This window comes from Trichoderma aggressivum (genome assembly GCF_033847375.1).
Source record: "Trichoderma aggressivum f. europaeum strain CBS 100526 chromosome Unknown scaffold_012, whole genome shotgun sequence".
Classification (NCBI taxonomy): Eukaryota; Fungi; Ascomycota; class Sordariomycetes; order Hypocreales; family Hypocreaceae; genus Trichoderma; species Trichoderma aggressivum.
In genome coordinates, this window is record NW_026946378.1 from 147,884 (window position 1) to 165,370 (window position 17,487).

At 51.2% G+C, this 17,487-nt stretch overlaps 5 protein-coding genes across 5 annotated transcripts; 3 read left to right on the forward strand and 2 right to left on the reverse strand.

The window, feature by feature from the left end:
* Positions 1-1,252: 1,252 nt before the first annotated feature.
* On the forward strand, positions 1,253-3,979 carry Triagg1_3940 (uncharacterized protein; the record flags this gene model as incomplete). Its single annotated transcript, XM_062898288.1, has 1 exon — positions 1,253-3,979. One exon carries the CDS (start codon positions 1,253-1,255, stop codon positions 3,977-3,979), a length of 2,727 nt encoding a protein of 908 aa, XP_062756960.1.
* Positions 3,980-4,878: 899 nt separating this feature from the next.
* Triagg1_3941 (uncharacterized protein) lies at positions 4,879-5,888 on the forward strand (the record flags this gene model as incomplete). The annotated part of the gene is made up of 3 exons (XM_062898289.1): positions 4,879-4,962; positions 5,031-5,234; positions 5,298-5,888. 3 exons carry the CDS (start codon positions 4,879-4,881, stop codon positions 5,886-5,888), a joined length of 879 nt encoding a protein of 292 aa, XP_062756961.1.
* A 176-nt stretch (positions 5,889-6,064) lies between these two features.
* Positions 6,065-7,835, reverse strand: Triagg1_3942 (uncharacterized protein; the record flags this gene model as incomplete). The annotated part of the gene is made up of 4 exons (XM_062898290.1): positions 6,065-6,509; positions 6,573-6,714; positions 6,768-6,876; positions 6,939-7,835. The coding sequence occupies 4 exons, from the start codon at positions 7,833-7,835 to the stop codon at positions 6,065-6,067; spliced, it is 1,593 nt and encodes a 530-aa protein (XP_062756962.1).
* Positions 7,836-9,844: 2,009 nt separating this feature from the next.
* Positions 9,845-11,862, reverse strand: Triagg1_3943 (uncharacterized protein; the record flags this gene model as incomplete). The annotated part of the gene is made up of 7 exons (XM_062898291.1): positions 9,845-10,854; positions 10,947-11,199; positions 11,275-11,294; positions 11,351-11,381; positions 11,444-11,581; positions 11,639-11,669; positions 11,738-11,862. The coding sequence occupies 7 exons, from the start codon at positions 11,860-11,862 to the stop codon at positions 9,845-9,847; spliced, it is 1,608 nt and encodes a 535-aa protein (XP_062756963.1).
* Positions 11,863-13,228: 1,366 nt separating this feature from the next.
* Positions 13,229-15,745, forward strand: Triagg1_3944 (uncharacterized protein; the record flags this gene model as incomplete). Its single annotated transcript, XM_062898292.1, has 15 exons — positions 13,229-13,323; positions 13,387-13,420; positions 13,490-13,559; positions 13,666-13,738; positions 13,806-13,834; positions 13,893-13,895; positions 13,950-14,014; positions 14,071-14,142; positions 14,197-14,425; positions 14,480-14,508; positions 14,564-14,886; positions 14,957-15,034; positions 15,086-15,214; positions 15,272-15,498; positions 15,567-15,745. The coding sequence occupies 15 exons, from the start codon at positions 13,229-13,231 to the stop codon at positions 15,743-15,745; spliced, it is 1,635 nt and encodes a 544-aa protein (XP_062756964.1).
* Between the last annotated feature and the right edge of the window lie 1,742 nt (positions 15,746-17,487).

Below are 17,487 nucleotides of genomic sequence, written 5' to 3' on the forward strand. Positions count from 1 at the left end.
GACACGATGTCTAACAGTACTGTACACATAAGTACCAAAAAGATAAAAACAGCCCCAATGCCACATTGTGGAGTGACACAGGCTCGGTACATACATGTAGGTAGGGAGACTTGGGATTTTCAGTTGTAGGGGGGCTAAGCCGTCCATGCTGTGCTAATGAGAGCACATCAAGCAAAGTTTTGATAGGCAAGCCTCTTTATTTGTCTCGCCTCACTTAGGCGGTCTAACGAGAATCTGGGCAGGACGCATCACATCCCTTGGGATAAATTATCACGAGTGAGGCTATGACAAGCTCAAGACCTGAGTGATTGTTGGTGTCGTGGTGGTTACTTTGGTGTGTACATGTTGTACCTCTTGGTACCTCCACCTAAGCTCTCCAGACTCCCCCACTGCAAAGTCACTGACGGAGCTGTGGCTGTGCCGAGAGTTTTCGGATAAAGTGTCCGTTAGGTTAGTACTTATCTACAAAGGATACACCACAAATTTATATCGGATTTCAAGCTTTGTATATGTGGCGCTCACTGATCTGATTCGTCAAAAGGTACTAATCGTCATTTGATCCATATTTTACTACTACAATCTGTCCAATTCAGCCTCGTATTCCCTGGCCTGCAGAGGTACACAGGTTCACAGGTACACAAGTACACAAGTACATCAAGTACACAACGGAAATCGCCACTTCAGCCCCTCCGTCCGATGCCGTGCATTGCGTGGCTGATGATTCCTGGTGCGTCACTCCCAGCGCCCGCTAAGCCGCAATCGGCAGGCATACGTACTTCGTCTACGGTACCACGGCAAGCCCATCCACGCGTGCACCGCCACAGCTGCCCCAAAGTTCCCCAAGATAAGGTACGTACATGTGCTCATGTCACTGTGCCTGTTTAACGCCTCTTTTGCTCTTGACTTTGCACTTTGCACCTAAACAAACAAGAAGCTCGGCCAAATCTTCTCTCTCTCTCTCTCTCTCTTATCTGGCTTGATTGCAAATACCTGCAATTATTGCATCTCCCATCATCACCTCCCAGCGGTGTTTGTTTTGGTTTTTGCTCCTCCGCCATCATGCGCTGATGCTCTTGATCGCCGGTTCAGTGACGACATCTCAAATCTCCCCTCCCGATTCCATCTTCATCTCGACTCCTACAATCGGCGGTTCGGCCTCTCCTTACAATCACTTATTGATTCACACGCCAGTATAGCTTGAACAATACGAAATTAAGCCCCTCCCGTTCCGCTAGATTCATCTCCTTCAACCATGTATATCCATCAGCCTCCCAGCAACGCCGAAGCTGCTCCGCACAGGTCGCAACAGCCCGCGAGCAACGACTGGACGGACGAGCCGACGGCGGGTGCTTGGGAAGATGTGGCTTCTCAGCGCCCAGCCGGTGCGATGGAAAACTCCATTCCTCGACAATACATCCCTGCGTCACTACGACCTGGTGGAGGTGCGGAAGTGGCCTTCGGCTCGCCGGATGACGAAGACAGCGTGTGGAACGAGGCTCGAAACCAGCCGTTGGACCTGAATCTGCCCGGCCATGTCCCCGATGCTCTCCGGCCGGGCGTACAGCGGGCAGAGACGAACCCATTTCTGAGGAAACAAACCCCTTCCCAGACACCCTCCGACACAAACCTCCAGGCTCCTCCAATCACGCTGCAGCCGCCAACCGCCTCGCTGTCCAACTTGAGCCTGGAAGAGACCAGCATCCAGAACCCATGGCAGCCGCCCATTGTCACTCAATCTCCTCTGCACCAAGCTGAGTTGCCCATTGCAGTCTCGCCCGGCGGCTCAGAAATTGATCCCTGGGCTCGGTTCACGCCAGAGCCACCCGCCAAAGAGCCCATCTCCCCCAAGTATGCGGATGCGGATCTTATCTCCCTGCACTCCAAAGGCTCAGCTTGGGATGATGAGTTCCCGAGCGAGCATGGCAATCCAACTTCCCCACCTCAGAATGCCGCAATCCCAGATGACCTCGTGCGTGAGCAGCAAGTCTGGGACGACTTGGGCTCTTTGGATCCGGGCAAGGGCAAAGGCAAGGTATCCGACATTCCCGCGGCACAGGCGGCCCAAATAGACGATTGGAGCCTGATAGACTCGGAGCCTTCAAGCTCACCACTGAGACAGCCTCAGGAAGACTCCTCGACAGATGCGCTTGACGAAAAGCCAGCCTTGCCTCCCCGGCTTTCGGGAAGTCGTGTGCGATGGACACCGTCACGTCCGCCAGTTGACGGCAAAGCCGAGACGTACCAAGTGAAGAATATCCGATGGCATGATCCCAGCGCCTCCAACAACCCTCGTGTATCCCCCATATTGATCCAGAATGAGAATGGCCCTTGCCCACTGGTCGCTCTGGTCAATGCACTTACTTTGACGACGCCCGAGGAAATTGGTGAGACTGCGCTGGTGCAGGTCCTGCGCTCGCGAGAGCAAGTCAGCTTGAGCCTGCTGCTGGATGCTGTTTTTGATGAGCTCATGTCTCCGCGGAGAACATCGTCAGAAGATTCACTGCCGGATGTCTCAGAGCTCTACTCATTCCTCCAGAGTCTCCACACCGGCATGAACGTCAACCCGCGATTCATCCCCACCCCGGAGGTGATCGCCGCATACGAGCATACTTCGCTCACGGAGCTCCATCCGCTCGAGCGACGAAAGTACATACCCGGAACTTTTGAGAACACGGCCGAGATGGGCCTCTATGCCACTTTTTCCATCCCCTTGATCCATGGATGGCTGCCACCACATGACGACGTCGTCTGCGCTTCCATGGAAAGGCACGCTGCCTCTTACGAAGACGTACAGAATCTACTCTTCCGCGAGGAGGAATTGGAAGACAAACTAGCTACATCCGAGGAGGGTCTGACGGAAGCAGAGCAGGATCTATACCAGGACATCATCACCATCAAGATATTCCTGAACGAGTCAGCTACACAACTGACGCCCTGGGGGATTGAAGTCATTGAAAAGGCAATACGACCGGGCACATTTGCCATTCTGTTCCGCAATGACCACTTTTCAACACTGTATTGCCACCCGCACACTCGACAACTCCTCACACTTGTGACGGACGCCGGTTTCCGGAGCCATGACGAAATCGTGTGGGAAAGCTTGCGGGATGTCAATGGTGAATTGAACCAATTTCTTTCCGGTGATTTCCGGCTTGTGAGCGGCGATGCGACAGCTGGATCGAGCGCCAGAGCTGGCGATTACGGAGCAGACCAAGGCGGCGGCACTTGGACGACCGTCACCAACAAGCGTGGCAAGACGAAGGAAGCTCCACATCAAGAAGAAGTAGGCCAACCAAGCTCTACCACCGAACAAGAAGATAGAGACCTGGCCCTCGCCCTGCAGCTGCAAGAGGAAGAGGATCAGAAACACCGTGAGGAGCAGGCACGCCGGAAGCGTGAACGGACGCTGTCGGAGCAATACATTGAGCAAGCTCATTTGCCCATCCCCGTCAGCCGCCCTGGTGGAGGCAACGCCGCAGTCAACAACGGCCCAAGGCGCAACTCTGCAGCAACAGCTAGCGGTAGCCAATCCCTCGCCTCGCCGCGAAGGACCTCCAACAGCGTCAACACAAATGCAAACAGCAGCGCAAATGTGGCCTCTATTTCTGCTTCTGCCTCTGCTTCACAGCGGTCTCTGCCCAACTCGGGATCGGTGTCACAGCAAGTTCGGCCTCTTGTCCCGCCCCGGAGACAGGGTGTGAATCGACCGCCCGATAACTCGGACGAGCCGCCGCCGCCTTCGTATGAACAGGCTGCCCAGGTTCCCGCATACCTCCCTCCTCCGGGGCACCCCAACCACCACGAAAGCAGCCCGGCAAGCAGGCAAGTGTCCCGATCGAGTGTGAGCACCGGTAGCGGGCCGCCTGCCTCTGCAGCCCGAGGCCGCCGACCCGGAGCCCCGATTCCGGGAGCCCGAAGGCCAGGAGTGCCTGCTTCAGCGGCTTCAAGCAGATCAGACCGAGACTGCGTAGTAATGTGATGAGAATGAGGTATTCATGAATAAAGTTTGGGTATTAATCATCCCATGAATGGCGTTTTTATTGATGGGCAGGCGGGCTTTTCCTTGCAGGCGTTGTTTTGGGCCGTGATGATTGTATGAAGAACGCTCTTTTCCTCTCATTCTTAGGAAGAATTATTTCATGGTTTATAGTTTTATCCATTATTCTTTTGTTTATGCTGATGTACATACTATCAATCATCAAGTTGCGCGCAGTTATTCTTTCCATTTGTTACTTACCAACTACCTAACCTTCCCGCGCAGCAGTCACATCTGTTTGCATTTCTTGAACGTTCCATGTCATTTTCATACCGTCGTCTCCTATTCTATCTTCCAGCACGGTTTCAATGGTATTCCCAATCATAGCAAACTACTAGAATCTCTACCAAGCAGACAATCCCGTCTACTTCCAAATATGCTCAAATCAGAGTTGGTCTTTCACCAATTAAACAAAAAAAATAACATCCCTCTTATAACATGTGTATCAATGCAAAAATTGAGGCAAAAAAAGTGTCATGGCGATTCGATGTACCAGGGACTCGAACCCTGAGCCTTAGTCTGGATCTCCCTGTTGCGGGTAGCAATAGGAGGACTACGCGCTACCATTGCGCCAGCACACCATGCAGTTATCGGGGCTACTTTTATTGCAGTTTATATTGGTATATTCGCAGTATTAGGAAGGTGGTGTTTGGCGGCAGAATCGAGCAGTGTCTCGTCACAGTTGATTGTTGACATCATTGAGCTGCAGCCACTCAGATTGTGGCTTTTTGGTTGCGATTCGCTGGTAAAGATTCTTCTTTTATGAACTCCATGATTTGATATTCTCACATGGTTACTATTGCTATTCTTGTTATTTCAGAATTGCTTTGAGAAGATTCATCATGTCGCTGATCGAGGGCTTGTTTCCTCCTTCACGGGAGAATTACGAGCTTCTCTTGCGTTGTTGGCAGATTGGCTATCCCATTGTAAGTCTCACTAGATGACGAACGATGAGAATAGGGAATCATGTACTAATACGAGAGACCAAAAACAGATTGGATCGATGCAATGGATCATCAAATGGTACGGCATGGGCAAAACATCTGTCAGCAGCGTATTCAACCTCCCCGGCCGCTTCGCCTGGATGACGATGGAGTGTCCTGGATTCTTGACGCTGCTCTACATTATGAACACGTTGCCGCAGAAGGCCGGAATCGATGACTTGCCGTGGCAGAATCGCGTCCTGGGTGGACTATTCGTATGCTTTCCGCACTGATTCTTTCAAAGTAAACATACATGAATGCTGACACGCAAACTCCAGGTCATCCACTACTCCTACCGGGCTGTCCTCTTCCCCCTCATCCAGCCCTCCATGTCCCCCATCCACGTCGGCGTCTGGGCCCTCGCCATTGGCTTCCAGTTGTGCAACGCCCTCTGCATCTCCTCCTGGCTGTCCGCCTACGGCCCCACCACCGCCGAAGCCTGGTCCTCCGTGTCATCCATCCCGCAGTTCATCATCGGCATCGGCATCTTCTATCTCGGCCTCTCATCAAACTTCTTCCACGACGAAGAGCTGCGCGAGATCCGTCGTCGCGAGCAAAAGCGCCAGGAACGCCTCCGTCAGCAGGCCGGCGACAAGAGCGGCAACTCGACCGGCGTGGAAAAGCACTACCAGATTCCGCAGGCGGGACTGTTTCGGTACATGCTGTATCCGCATTACTTCTCTGAGTGGGTGGAGTGGCTTGGGTTCTACATGGCTGCTGGTTGGGGATGTGGTCCGGCGAGGGCGTTTCTCGTGAATGAGATTTTCTCGATGCTGCCGAGGGCGGTAAACGGGAAGAAATGGTACCTTGAGAGGTTTGGGGAGGAGAAGATTGGCAAGAAATGGGCCGTCATTCCAGGTATTTGGTGATGATGTTGAGATGAGTGCACTGACTTCTACAGAACTTGGATGCCGGCCGATGTTAGACGCGGCTTGTACATACGAATAGACATTACACTGTGAATTTACATCAATTCATGGAGTAGTCATTATCAATACATCCGAGACTCTATCCAAAGTCTTCAAGATCCCATCATATACGTCGTTTAATAATGCGTCTTGCCTTTCTCCGTATAAAACTCCTTTGCCCACTGCACAATATTCGCCACCTCAGCATCAAACACCTTCTTCACGCCCTCGTTCGCATTCGCGTTCCTCACCAGCAAGTCTCCGCAGTGCGCCGCCCCGGGAACGACGTGCACGGGATGCTGAGGCGTCGAAGGCAGCGGGCCGCCAGGACGGTTCTGAGCCATGACGGTCGCGGGCCTCCAGGGATCGAACTCTCCCGCGGTCCACTGCAGACGGTGAGTGTTGACGTTGAACCAGCCGCCGGTGAGGCGGTTGACCCTGCTGACGTCGGCGCCCTTGGCGATGCCGTAGGTGTATTTGCCCTCGCGGGGGAAGAAGAGGCCGCATTGGCGCTCGAAGTAGGCGTCGGTGACGGTGCGGGAGACGAGGTTGCCCTGGCCGCGGACCTGCCACCACTTGAAGCTGTGATTGGTGTCAACATGATGTGTTCCCTTTGTGTAATGTTTGGTTGGCCATTGGACTTACGGCTCGTTGCAGAGGAACCAGTTCCACTGACGGTTGGCACTGTTCTCAACGGTGAGATCGGTGAACAGGGGGCTCGATGCGTTGTACGTGTTGTAGCAAGATGTGTCGTTGGGGTTGGTCCAGTATCCATAACCGGCGCAAGCTGCTCGGTTGTTAGATGTCATCCAAAGAGATTCACAAAAGGTTAAAACTCACATCCGGGCAAGCTCTGAGTGGTGTACCACTTGGAGTATCCAGCCAAAGCCTTGGTCAGACCAACTCCCCTGGCCCCGGGAACAGGGCTCGTGCTGCCAGGCCATTGGTTCTGTTATCACAATATCATCAGTCAACCGAGCAACTAGAAAACTTCCCCTCTACACAACTCACCTCGACATAGTCGCACATCTCAAGCAGCGGGTTAACGGCATCCGAGAACAGCACGCTCTGCCAGGTATACAATCCGTTGTTCAAGGCAGCCCCAAAGTCAGCATCCTCGAGATCAGCCAATCCAAACAGCGTCTTCAATTCATGCTTGGCCTTCTCGCTGTGTCCCAGAAGCACCTGGTCCACGTGCTGGATCACCTGGGCATAGTCGGAAGAGCAGTTCTTGGGCATGGCCAGCTTCACCTGCTCAAAGTACCTCCACAGGGGGCCGACGGCCTCGACGACGGGGCTGGAGCACGAGTAGGCCCAAAAGGTTCCGGGGGCGAGATCCTGCACCCAGGCCGTGAGGGCGCCGCTGTACGAGCAGCCGACGAGGACCCAGGGAGCCTTGTCGGGGGTGCTGGTTCGGTTCAGGTCGAAGGGAAGGACGACGTTTTCGGCAAAGTAGGTCAGGTCCTTGACCGACTGCTCCAGGGTGAGGTACCTCATGTTCTCGGTGGAGAGGGTATCAAAGGGTGAGCTCTGTCCCCAGTAGCGGTGCTCAATGATCAAGGCACCGGCGCCGAGTTCCTGAGCAGCGGCACCGGGAAGAGTCACGTTGGTCGTGTATCTCTCGTAGCCGTCCAGAGCGCTCTCGTTGGGTCCCATCAGGATGACGGGGCCTCCGGGCTTGTAGAACTCTCCGTTCCACGCATATCTCTGCTGAAAGGTGCCCAGCTCGGGGTGGTCATGGTCAATGAGCTGCTCGAAGAAGGCGTGCTGAGGCCCAGTGGCGTCAGCCTGGGTGAAGGACTTGATGGGCGAGACTTCGGGCTTGCGAGGGCGCATCTCCAGGTTCACGAGGGCAGAGGCAGTTCCCGCGAGCATGAGAAGCTCGACGATGGAAGTGGAGGACCGCATCTTGACGGGTTTTGTTGAAGCTACCGGCACCTTGGACTCGAGCTCTTCCCTCTCCTCTCAAGAACCAGACGTCCAAGGACGCGACTTATATACCCCCTTCTGCCCTCCAGTTCCATTATCTTTTTTTCCGGCTCCTTTCCCCACAGATCCTTGAAGAACTATTGTAGTAGTATTCGCAAGGTAACATCACACAAGTGCCCGCCTAGCTACTCTTGTAACAAGGCAAAAAGTTCCGCATCATGGACCCTGTTCCTAGGCGGCACGACACGACAGGTACGGATCCCTGACCTGACTGACGCCTTTTTTGGCCCGCCAGGTTTTGTTCACCAATAACAGAGAGTCTTGCTTCGGCTTCCTGCCGAGAGGAGAACAATGCCGGCATTCCATCTCCCGCACATTCATCAAACTTGGCATCGCTGAACAGCCTTTTGGAGAGCAATGGGGAAATCGGATTGGTCAGCTTGTCATGAAAAGTCATTTTTCACAGCCCCAGAAAACAAAGGATCCTGGAGACAAAAAACAACAAAAGGCTCTACGAGGAATAGGCTGTCCTGCCTCGAGCCCAGTCAGCCCGCATCAACCCTCTCCAGCGGACCAAAAGAACCCTTCCTAGACAAACAAAATGGACTTTTGCCTTGTCCAGCATGCAGCAAAATCCCCCTGGTCCATCGCATTAGCTGCCGGTCTCCGTGAATCCAATTCAAAAGATCCCCGAGTCGCCGCTCGCCAACTCTATCTGCCCTTTGCCACTTCCAGGCGACCTTCCCGATAGGGCATGAGGCTAGCCGGGGGGTCGGCCCATGCCGGAGGCTTTTGTTAGTGAGCCGGAGTCCGTCCTGTCTGTATGGATAAAATGCCAGCCGGCGGAATTGCCTTTGTTGGAGGGCAAGGACTTTTGGATCGGCGGAGGGAGAAACAAAATGATTCTCTCCGGGTGGACCGGTGGTTCTTTGTTCAAGGTCTGGGTTTCTGAGGCTATTAATACTTGGCCCATCTCCGATCACAATCTGCGATGAGTTGTTTTAACCGGGGTGTTGCAACTACCTATCTTGTTCGTGTGGGCTGTTCAATTGACAGCTTTTCGTTGCAGCCTCTTGTTTGCCGGCTGCATAACTTGATTTGGATCGGCAACTGACTTTCCTCATCTTCCTTCGTGCAGCCAACCGTCTTGGCGGATTCGGTGACCCATTCTCTCCGAGGCGGGATTGTTTGCTTGACTTTGGAGTATTCGTTTGTGCTTTGGCAAAGGCGGTCTGTATCCATGTATGGATTGCGGCAAGAAAAGACCTTTGCTCTGAAGCCTCTGCTTACTTTGCATGAAGATGCGCGTCCTTCTTGTGCGACGCAGGATAGAGTCGCCTGGCCTTTTGATCAAGGCTCTGCAGCCTTCTTTCTGTAACATATACCTCGTGGGAGTTATGCAGGTTGTTGACTGGGATCAACGATGCGGACCAAGTGATGATACCATGTCCGCCGTGCTTCTTCGCATCTCCAACATTTACCAGCAGTCATATCGTGGTAACTCAATTTATTGACTATATATAAGCTACGACGTTCCACGAGCCGGAAACATGCATCCGGGCGAGTCGAGTCCACGGTACAACATGGCGCTGCGTCCACTGGATTGTTGTTACTCGTATGTTCCTGGATTGAGAGCTTGTGTAACAGTCTATACGAACATTTAGAAAAGGCTATTGAGCTCAATGCGACAGTATAAGCTGCCAATTCTCCACCAGTTGACGTCGTTACTGCATTGAAGCCTTCCTGAAGTTGGGGGCCGATAGTAACATGATCCAATAATTTGAACTGTTGAAATGCAGATGCTCACTTTTCCACGATGTTTTACTGGACAAATTACCTCAATCGACACCATTTGTCAAGCAGATAAACACATTCTCCGCTCATCATATTACAAATCCCAATATGTAACGTGTAACTATCCAAGATACATACGATGTTACTATTATACAAATCCTCGTCCACCTACACCGACGCGATCCTCACCAAGCTCAATCATCGCCACTCTCATAGAGGCTGCTCACAGCCCATCCATTCAACAAAGTATACTGACTCAAAGGCGACGTCCCCGTCAACGGGTCGTAATGTTTCCTCTCTCCACAAAGCCTATCATTTCCGTACTGCACACAAGGCCGCCCTTGCAACAGTGCCGCAACTTGCGCACCCGCTTCACGGCCCTCAAACCAAGCTCCATGAAGAAACCCAAAGTACTCAGCACTGGTAGCCTCACCCGCAAACCACAATCGTCCAGTATTAGCTCGCAGATTCTGGTGAGCCAACAATGAAGTGCCTGCTGGCCAATTTGAGTAACTTCCGAAAGACCACGGCTCAGAAGTCCAGCGAGGATATGTAAATGCAATGGGTTCCGGGATAGTGACATTGGGAAACATTTGGCGGAGAACCTCCATGGCCTCTGCTTTTGTCTCTTCATCCGTCTGTTGCTCGATACGGTAAGACTCATCACCAATGACAGTTGCAAAAATGATGTTGGAGCCCGGCATGAAGCCTTCGGTCGAGAGGGACTGCCAAACAGGATAATAGCCCCGCGTAGTAGGCGAAGCATACAAAAAGTACTGCGTATTTTCAGGCCAGAACGTCTCGTTAAACTGCAAAAAGACCTTGGTATACGTGCCCATGGCGAAGTTCTGAATCGCATCTTGCTTCCACCCCGGCAACTGCGGCGAGAAGCCAATCGCATTGCTCTGAAGCACGCCCAGTGAAAAAGTCGAAATGGCGTAGTCCGCAGATACGCAGCTACCGTCATGATTGTACACTGTGACGCCGTGATCGGAGTAGGTGATGTTTGTGATGCGAGTGTTGAGGAGCAGGCGGGTGTCGTTCTTGGTGAGAAACGTTGAAGCTTCGCCGTCGATGATGGCACTGTAACCGCGTGGGTCAATGACAAAGTTGTTGGCGTCGCTGAACTGGTTAAAGGTGAGGTTGCTGCCTGCAACACCAAAGATGAAGGATGACTCTTCGGGTGGGAAAGCAGCCTCCCAGTCTGGGACATTGTCAGCATACACATATACCGCACAGTATCTCACGTTTCTATGTGGGATAACCAGATTGTTGTTGCTCATGTTAGAAACTCACCCCAGTTCCACCACTCAGCGGCCTGTCTCTTCATATCGCCGTGTTTGGGATTCCATCCCGCAGTAGATAGGCCGGCACGCATGGTCTGATCCTGCAAATTCTGGACAAGCAAACGGCCAGCCTTTGCGGCAGCTTTGTCATATGCAGTTCCATATTCATCAATGAGGCCAGAATAGTCCGTGTAGCCCGTTTCATCATAAGTCAAGATGGAGTCATAATCCGAGTAGGTATTGGCGAGATGGTATTTTTTGGCCTACGTGAGATGTTAGCGAGGCAAATTCCAAACAGATATGAATCATGTCAAGATTGGTTTAATAACACCACCCACTAGTGTATACACGGGATTCTCTATACATTGTTAGCGATTAATTGTGTTGTAGAGACACGGATCGCGAGCCACTCACCTGGGCCTCCAGGATTGCCGAGACCTTGTATCTAAACATTCACATGAGCATTTCATCTTATCAACAAGAGACATGTTTCGGAACGATTCATACCCAATTACATCCATACTCGATAACATACGGGCTTCCATCTGACTTTTTGCCAAAGTCGCCATGCCACGCCCGTCCACCAATTCGATCTTGGTACTCAATAATGACAAAATCTGGCACGGAGGCATTATGTAGGGCTTGCTACTTGTATATAGAGAGTTAGTTCTATAAAGAATAATAGTTGTTGACAAGACTTACAGCAGCAGTGATGCCTGCCATTCCTGCACCTCTAAAAACATGTAAGCGACATTCTCCAAGAATATGACATTCAATTCATCGAGTCTCGATGATACTCACAATATCGCCACAGACGTCTTCCTACATGTTTGATCACTATTGCTGCCAACTGGTGCGGCAGTAACTGACGGAATCCATCCCGCAAGCACTGCAACCACACCGATTTTAAAGTTGTTTGGTGCCATTGCTGTATACTCTAAGATTTCTAGATAGCATCTCATGATCTACGGCATGATCAAGGTAGCATTTATATAGACAACCATCGGTTCACAATAGCTGTCCCACCTCGTATCTACTCCTCACGACGTACAAACAAGTCAATAATTGAATCAATAATTGAGTACAACGATCCCGTGTTTATGCACGTCTAGCATGGTTTCCGCATAGACAAAGCGAGCATCATCACACACTCATCAACACTCATGTGGTGCAGCTGAAGACAAAACGAGTCAATATTCACCATCTCGTGCCGGAAGGCCGCGGCACCATTGACGAACTCAGTCGATCGCCTTCTCCATCCGGCCCGTCAATGCAACATCACCCAACAAGGCGTAGAGTCTCGTGCACAATCTGAGTACCCGCTCGTATCTACATATGTACATAGAACCACTTTACGTTTCCACTTGATCTCACCCGCCCTTATCTAATTGATTGCCCCTAGCGTTCCATATCTCCAATTTCATTGAGAAGGCTGAAGAGGCCTGATATAGATCCGGCGGCGAGATACCTGAAAAGGCCATAATCTGAGAACCGAGGCTGGAAAGGCTGCAAGGCTTGGCCCTCGCGCCCTTTTAAGACAAAATAAACAAGCCCAGCCACCCCGACTAAGGAAGAACCGGCAATCAACCAAAGCCAAGACCGGCGCTCTCCGTTTCATCTTCCATCTATATTGCCATTAACTAGCCTATTCGAGCCAGCTTATCGAACTTCCCCGCATCCTGTGTGAGCGGGGAGCCTCCAAAAGCGTCTCCACGCCTCTCGTCTTAAACGGCTTACATGGGTCCCTCACAAGCTGTTAACTGATACTGTAGTTACCATTACTATCATCAAAGATGGATCCTCCAGCCTCATGCGAGATTGCCGTTTATCAATTAGCTCATCCAATGGCCATGCTGCCTTCCATTGAAATCTCCCCTTGACCGTCTATCTGCGCGTCTCTCTAACTTATTGCCTCTCCCGGTACTAGTAGTAACAGAAACCCGAGGCTGCTAAGGCTCCTCCGCACGCCGAGTTCGGTCTCACCCCCCATGCCGATCCAGAGAAAGGCGATATCGTATTCCGTGCTTGACTCGCTCAAGACAATGAAATGTGACCCAGTTTACGATGACGGCGTGGTTCGAGTTGGCCGATGCAAGGTAGCACTGCGTATCTCATCAGGCCATTCTACGCCTTTGTAACAATAATAAAACATTAACTTCCCTTTTTTCACAACGCTTACTGGCTGCTTCTTTTCTCCCCTTCCCACCAACTCCCCGATGCAGATGCTGTGTGCCGCATCGTCAACTCCAAATAACCTTGCCGGATGAGAGACATCCACCACAGCCTCCCACAATGAGCGAAGAATATACAAAACACGAGAATAGCGATGACGCTCAGCTGGCGGCCATGGGTCACCAGCCCGAGCTGAATCGCAACTTTTCCACTTTGTAAGCCAAGGCCGTGACAAAAAGACGATCAACTCAGCTCACACGTGCAACTACGTATTTTAGATCGATGCTGGGACTAGCATTCGCAGTGTTAAATGTAAGTTACATACAAGAAAGCTGCCAGAAAAAGAAAAGATTCACGCAAGACTAACCCTCTTCTCCTCAGTCATGGACCGCCCTCTCTGCAAGTCTCTCCCTCAGCTTAACCTCCGGAGGTAGTACCGGAGTTGTCTGGGGTCAGTTTACCAATCCTTTATGCAGATGCGTTCGCACAAGCGTTTTCACATGCATCCCCCTAGCCCCGTATTGCCGTGTCTTGGCTAACATGCAGCGATGTAACAGGCCTTGTCACGGCAGGCATATGTAACCTTTGCATCGCCGCGTCTCTAGCCGAGTTCCTGTCGGCTTACCCAACGTGAGTCTCCAGATGGATCAAGAATCACATGCTTGGATGCCTTGTGTTGACGGTGGTGACAATCTAGTGCCGGTGGACAGTACCACTGGGTTGCAGGTAAGAATGGCTTGTCTTCAGACTTGATGTAGATGAAATGTTGACTGACATGCAACAGCAAGTATGGCTTCCTCACACCTAGTTCATATCACCAATCCCTTCTAACAATATACAGTCTCTTGGCCCAAATGGGTACCAGTCTTATCATGGGTAACGGGCTGGGTCAACGTCGCCGGCTGGGTATATTCACTCACCCATTCCATCAACACCATGAATCTCTAACAACATGCATCCAGGTCGCTCTCGTTGCCACAAACGCTCTTTTATCCAGCCAACTCATTCTTGGCATCATCTCTGCCACACATCCTGTACATATTTCCCCTCCCTCATTCCATAACAAAGTAGTCTTACAAGCTTGCTAGGACTACGAGCCCCAGCGCTGGCACCAGTTCCTCATCTACATCGGCTTCACTCTCGCCTCGTTCGTCATCAACGCCTTTCTCAACTCCTTCTTGCCTCTTCTTTACCGCGGCGCCTTTGTGTGGTCCATTGGTGGCTTTGTTCTCGTGTCAATCACGGTTCTTGCCTGTGCATCGCCTGATTATAACACGGCCTATTTCGTGTTTCGCGAGTTCATCAACGAGACAGGATGTAGGGTCTCTCTTCACCTGCTGTTACTCATAATCATGCTGACAACTCAATTAGGGCCTGATGGAATTGCCTGGCTGCTTGGCGTGCGTACATATACTCAACCATGAAGAAAGATGGAAAATTGCTAACAAACCTCAGCTCCTCCAAGGAGGTCTCGGTGTCACTGCTTTCGATGCCGTCGCCCACATGATTGAAGGTAATCAACTCCTTCACAAATACCATCAAACCACTAGCTCTCAACTACTCACGATCAAACCAGAAATCCCCAACGCCGCCCTAGAAGGCCCCAAGATCATGGTCATCTGCGTCGGCATCGGCACTTTCACCGGCGCCATCTTCCTCATCGTCCTGCTCTTCGTCGCCGGCAACATCGACGAGGTCATCAGCTCAGCCGCGGGACCTCTGCTGCAGATCCTGATCCACGCCACGAGCAACACTGCAGGCGCCATCTGCCTTCTCATGTTCGTATCTCCCAGCGCCAGATAGACCGTGGCTTCGCTTTGGAGGCAAGAGACTGACTGTGTAATAAAGGCTTCCGCTCGTGTGTCTTATTTTCGCCACATTTAGCGTCATGACGACGAGCAGCCGCATGATTTTCGCATTTGCTCGGTATGTTTCTCGATTCCGATATCAGAATAGAAACACAGCTAACTTCTCCAGCGATGGCGGTCTTCCTGCCTCCAAATTCTTCGCTCGCGTGCATCCCAAGCTCGGACTCCCGCTGAATGCCCTCATCCTCACCTCTGTGGTCGTCATCATCTTCGGCCTCATCTTCTTAGGCTCGTCGAGGTAAACAAATCATCACAACAATGAATATCCAAGCCGTTCCTTAGCTAACCTCACCAGCGCCTTCAACGCCATCATCTCTGCCTCCGTCGTCACACTTGATCTCTCCTACGGCCTCCCCATCGCTGTAAACTGTCTCCAAGGACGCCGAAAACTGCCTGAGCGGAAGTGGGTTCTCCCCAGCTGGTTTGGCTGGACGGCGGACATCATCTCGCTGTCGTACATTGCGCTCACCACGGTTCTCTTCGTCTTTCCTCCAATCCTGCCTGTTACAGGTAGCAACATGAGTATGTCCTGACCAAACCATGCTAGAACTGAAATTCCGAATACGACGTGTGCTGACTCTTTGCCATAGACTACTGCATCGTTGCATTCGCCATCATCATCGCCATTTCTCTCTTCCAGTGGATCGTTGACGGCCGAAAGAACTTTACAGGTCCCCGCGTCAACCTTGTCAGTGGGCAGGTAATGGGAGAAAACGTTACAGAAATCACCAGTGTGGAGGAGGTGTCGGGAGGAAATAAGGAAGCGTAGTTGTCGAGGACTCCAACGGGTTTCCAACATCTTTGCCAGAAAATGTACCGAGCTCATGATGAAATATGACTGTCGTTTCAAATGGAGAGAGAAAAGTAAAGAAAAGAAAAGAAAAGGAATGATAACATTGGCTAGATGATAGAGTGCACGGTGCAACTATCTTCATCAGCTCGCTCTTGCAGCCTAAAGAACATTGAAGTTTCATGTCCTGCAACTACCTGTAATACAAAGTTTGCCACGATCAATGTATCAGCCTTGAGAGGCCTTTGTAAAGGTTCAAGCCATGGCCAAAGATCCTTCCAGCTAAAAGTTCCCCTGAACAAAGCAGTGCGGTGCCCGGTACTTCGAAGTGGAGGGCCACATCACAGCCTTTGACATGGATACAGTCATTCGTTTCCTTGTCACTGTAATACATTATAGTTTACAGCCCAAGTCATCATACAACAAAGACCCTAATAGTAAAAACATGTGAGCAGCAGTGATGCATCTTGACGCTCTTCCTCCCATTCTTTGGCTTTGTCTCCCGCCAGCCGTCAACCAAACTGCCTCCAAAGTTCTTTCATCACAGTCCCAGTCCACTTTTGCTTTATCTTACTTTTCAAAGTCACTTTTTCTCATAAATCAGTTAGCGGGTGATTCTGCTCAAGGATTTAACTTTTCTTGTCCTCCTTTAATTCTTTTTCCATAACTTTATAAGTGGATAGTTTCGAACACGTCTTATACTTTCCCAACCTTGCTCTCACTTTTGCTCTTTCTTTTCTCCACTCATCTCTAAATCCTTCTATTTCCCAGAATCTCTTCTTCAAATTCCATCTTCTTCAGAGTTCTCGACTGGATATTTCTACACGTTTTTAAACCATTTATTACTCAACCATCACCTCTGTCTCAGTCACTACCAGCTTCGTTGATCTTCTTTATCGTCACCAGAATACCATCAGACACCATGGGATGCAAAGTTTCATCATTCTCCAAGCCGGCGAGAAAACCTCCAAATCCTCCCAACGACCCCCGTTCACGGACGCACGTACGAAAATCCCGCCACTGCCCTCAATGGCATCCCCTATCCTGCCCTCGGCAAACCCTCCACTATCCTACAAAACCTCCCAAAAACCCCCGTCCATGGACATGGAAGTGCCACGAATGCAATCGTCGGCATCCCATATCCTGTCGGCGATGCCTCAACTGCGGCCACAGGCTCTGCTCCGCCCGCGAAGGAGACCCAGAGAAGACTCCAAGCTGCAGAGTATTGTTTGAATTTAAGAGATGGATATTTTACACCAGTTGGCGCCGCCAAGTCCAAGAGCAGAGGGCCTCCAATACGGAGTATCAAGTCCACCCCCATGCTACACGAATAGAACATAAAGAGGCAGGTGTGTCTCAGAGGACGCCCTGGAGAACCCCTTCGGAGATGACGCCGCGCAATAGCACATACGGCTGCTTTGACCGTTGTTTCTTTCCAAGCGTTTGCGTTCTCAGCTTGAGACTGGTGGAACGAGAACAAGCCTCATCACCAACATCACCATCAGCGGCACCGCCAACGCGATTATCAGGAAAGACGAAGCTAAAAATTATGACTTCGTGTAAGTCAAGCAGAAAAGCCTCCAAGGACAACAAATCAAGAAGGCATCACAGCTTCCAGAAGAAGCCATCTCCTCTAAGCCAAGTGTGGCAGCTCGAAAGCGATTCTGAAATGGATGGAGTAATTACGGCTATTAAAGGAGCCAGTGTGAAGGACAACCTCA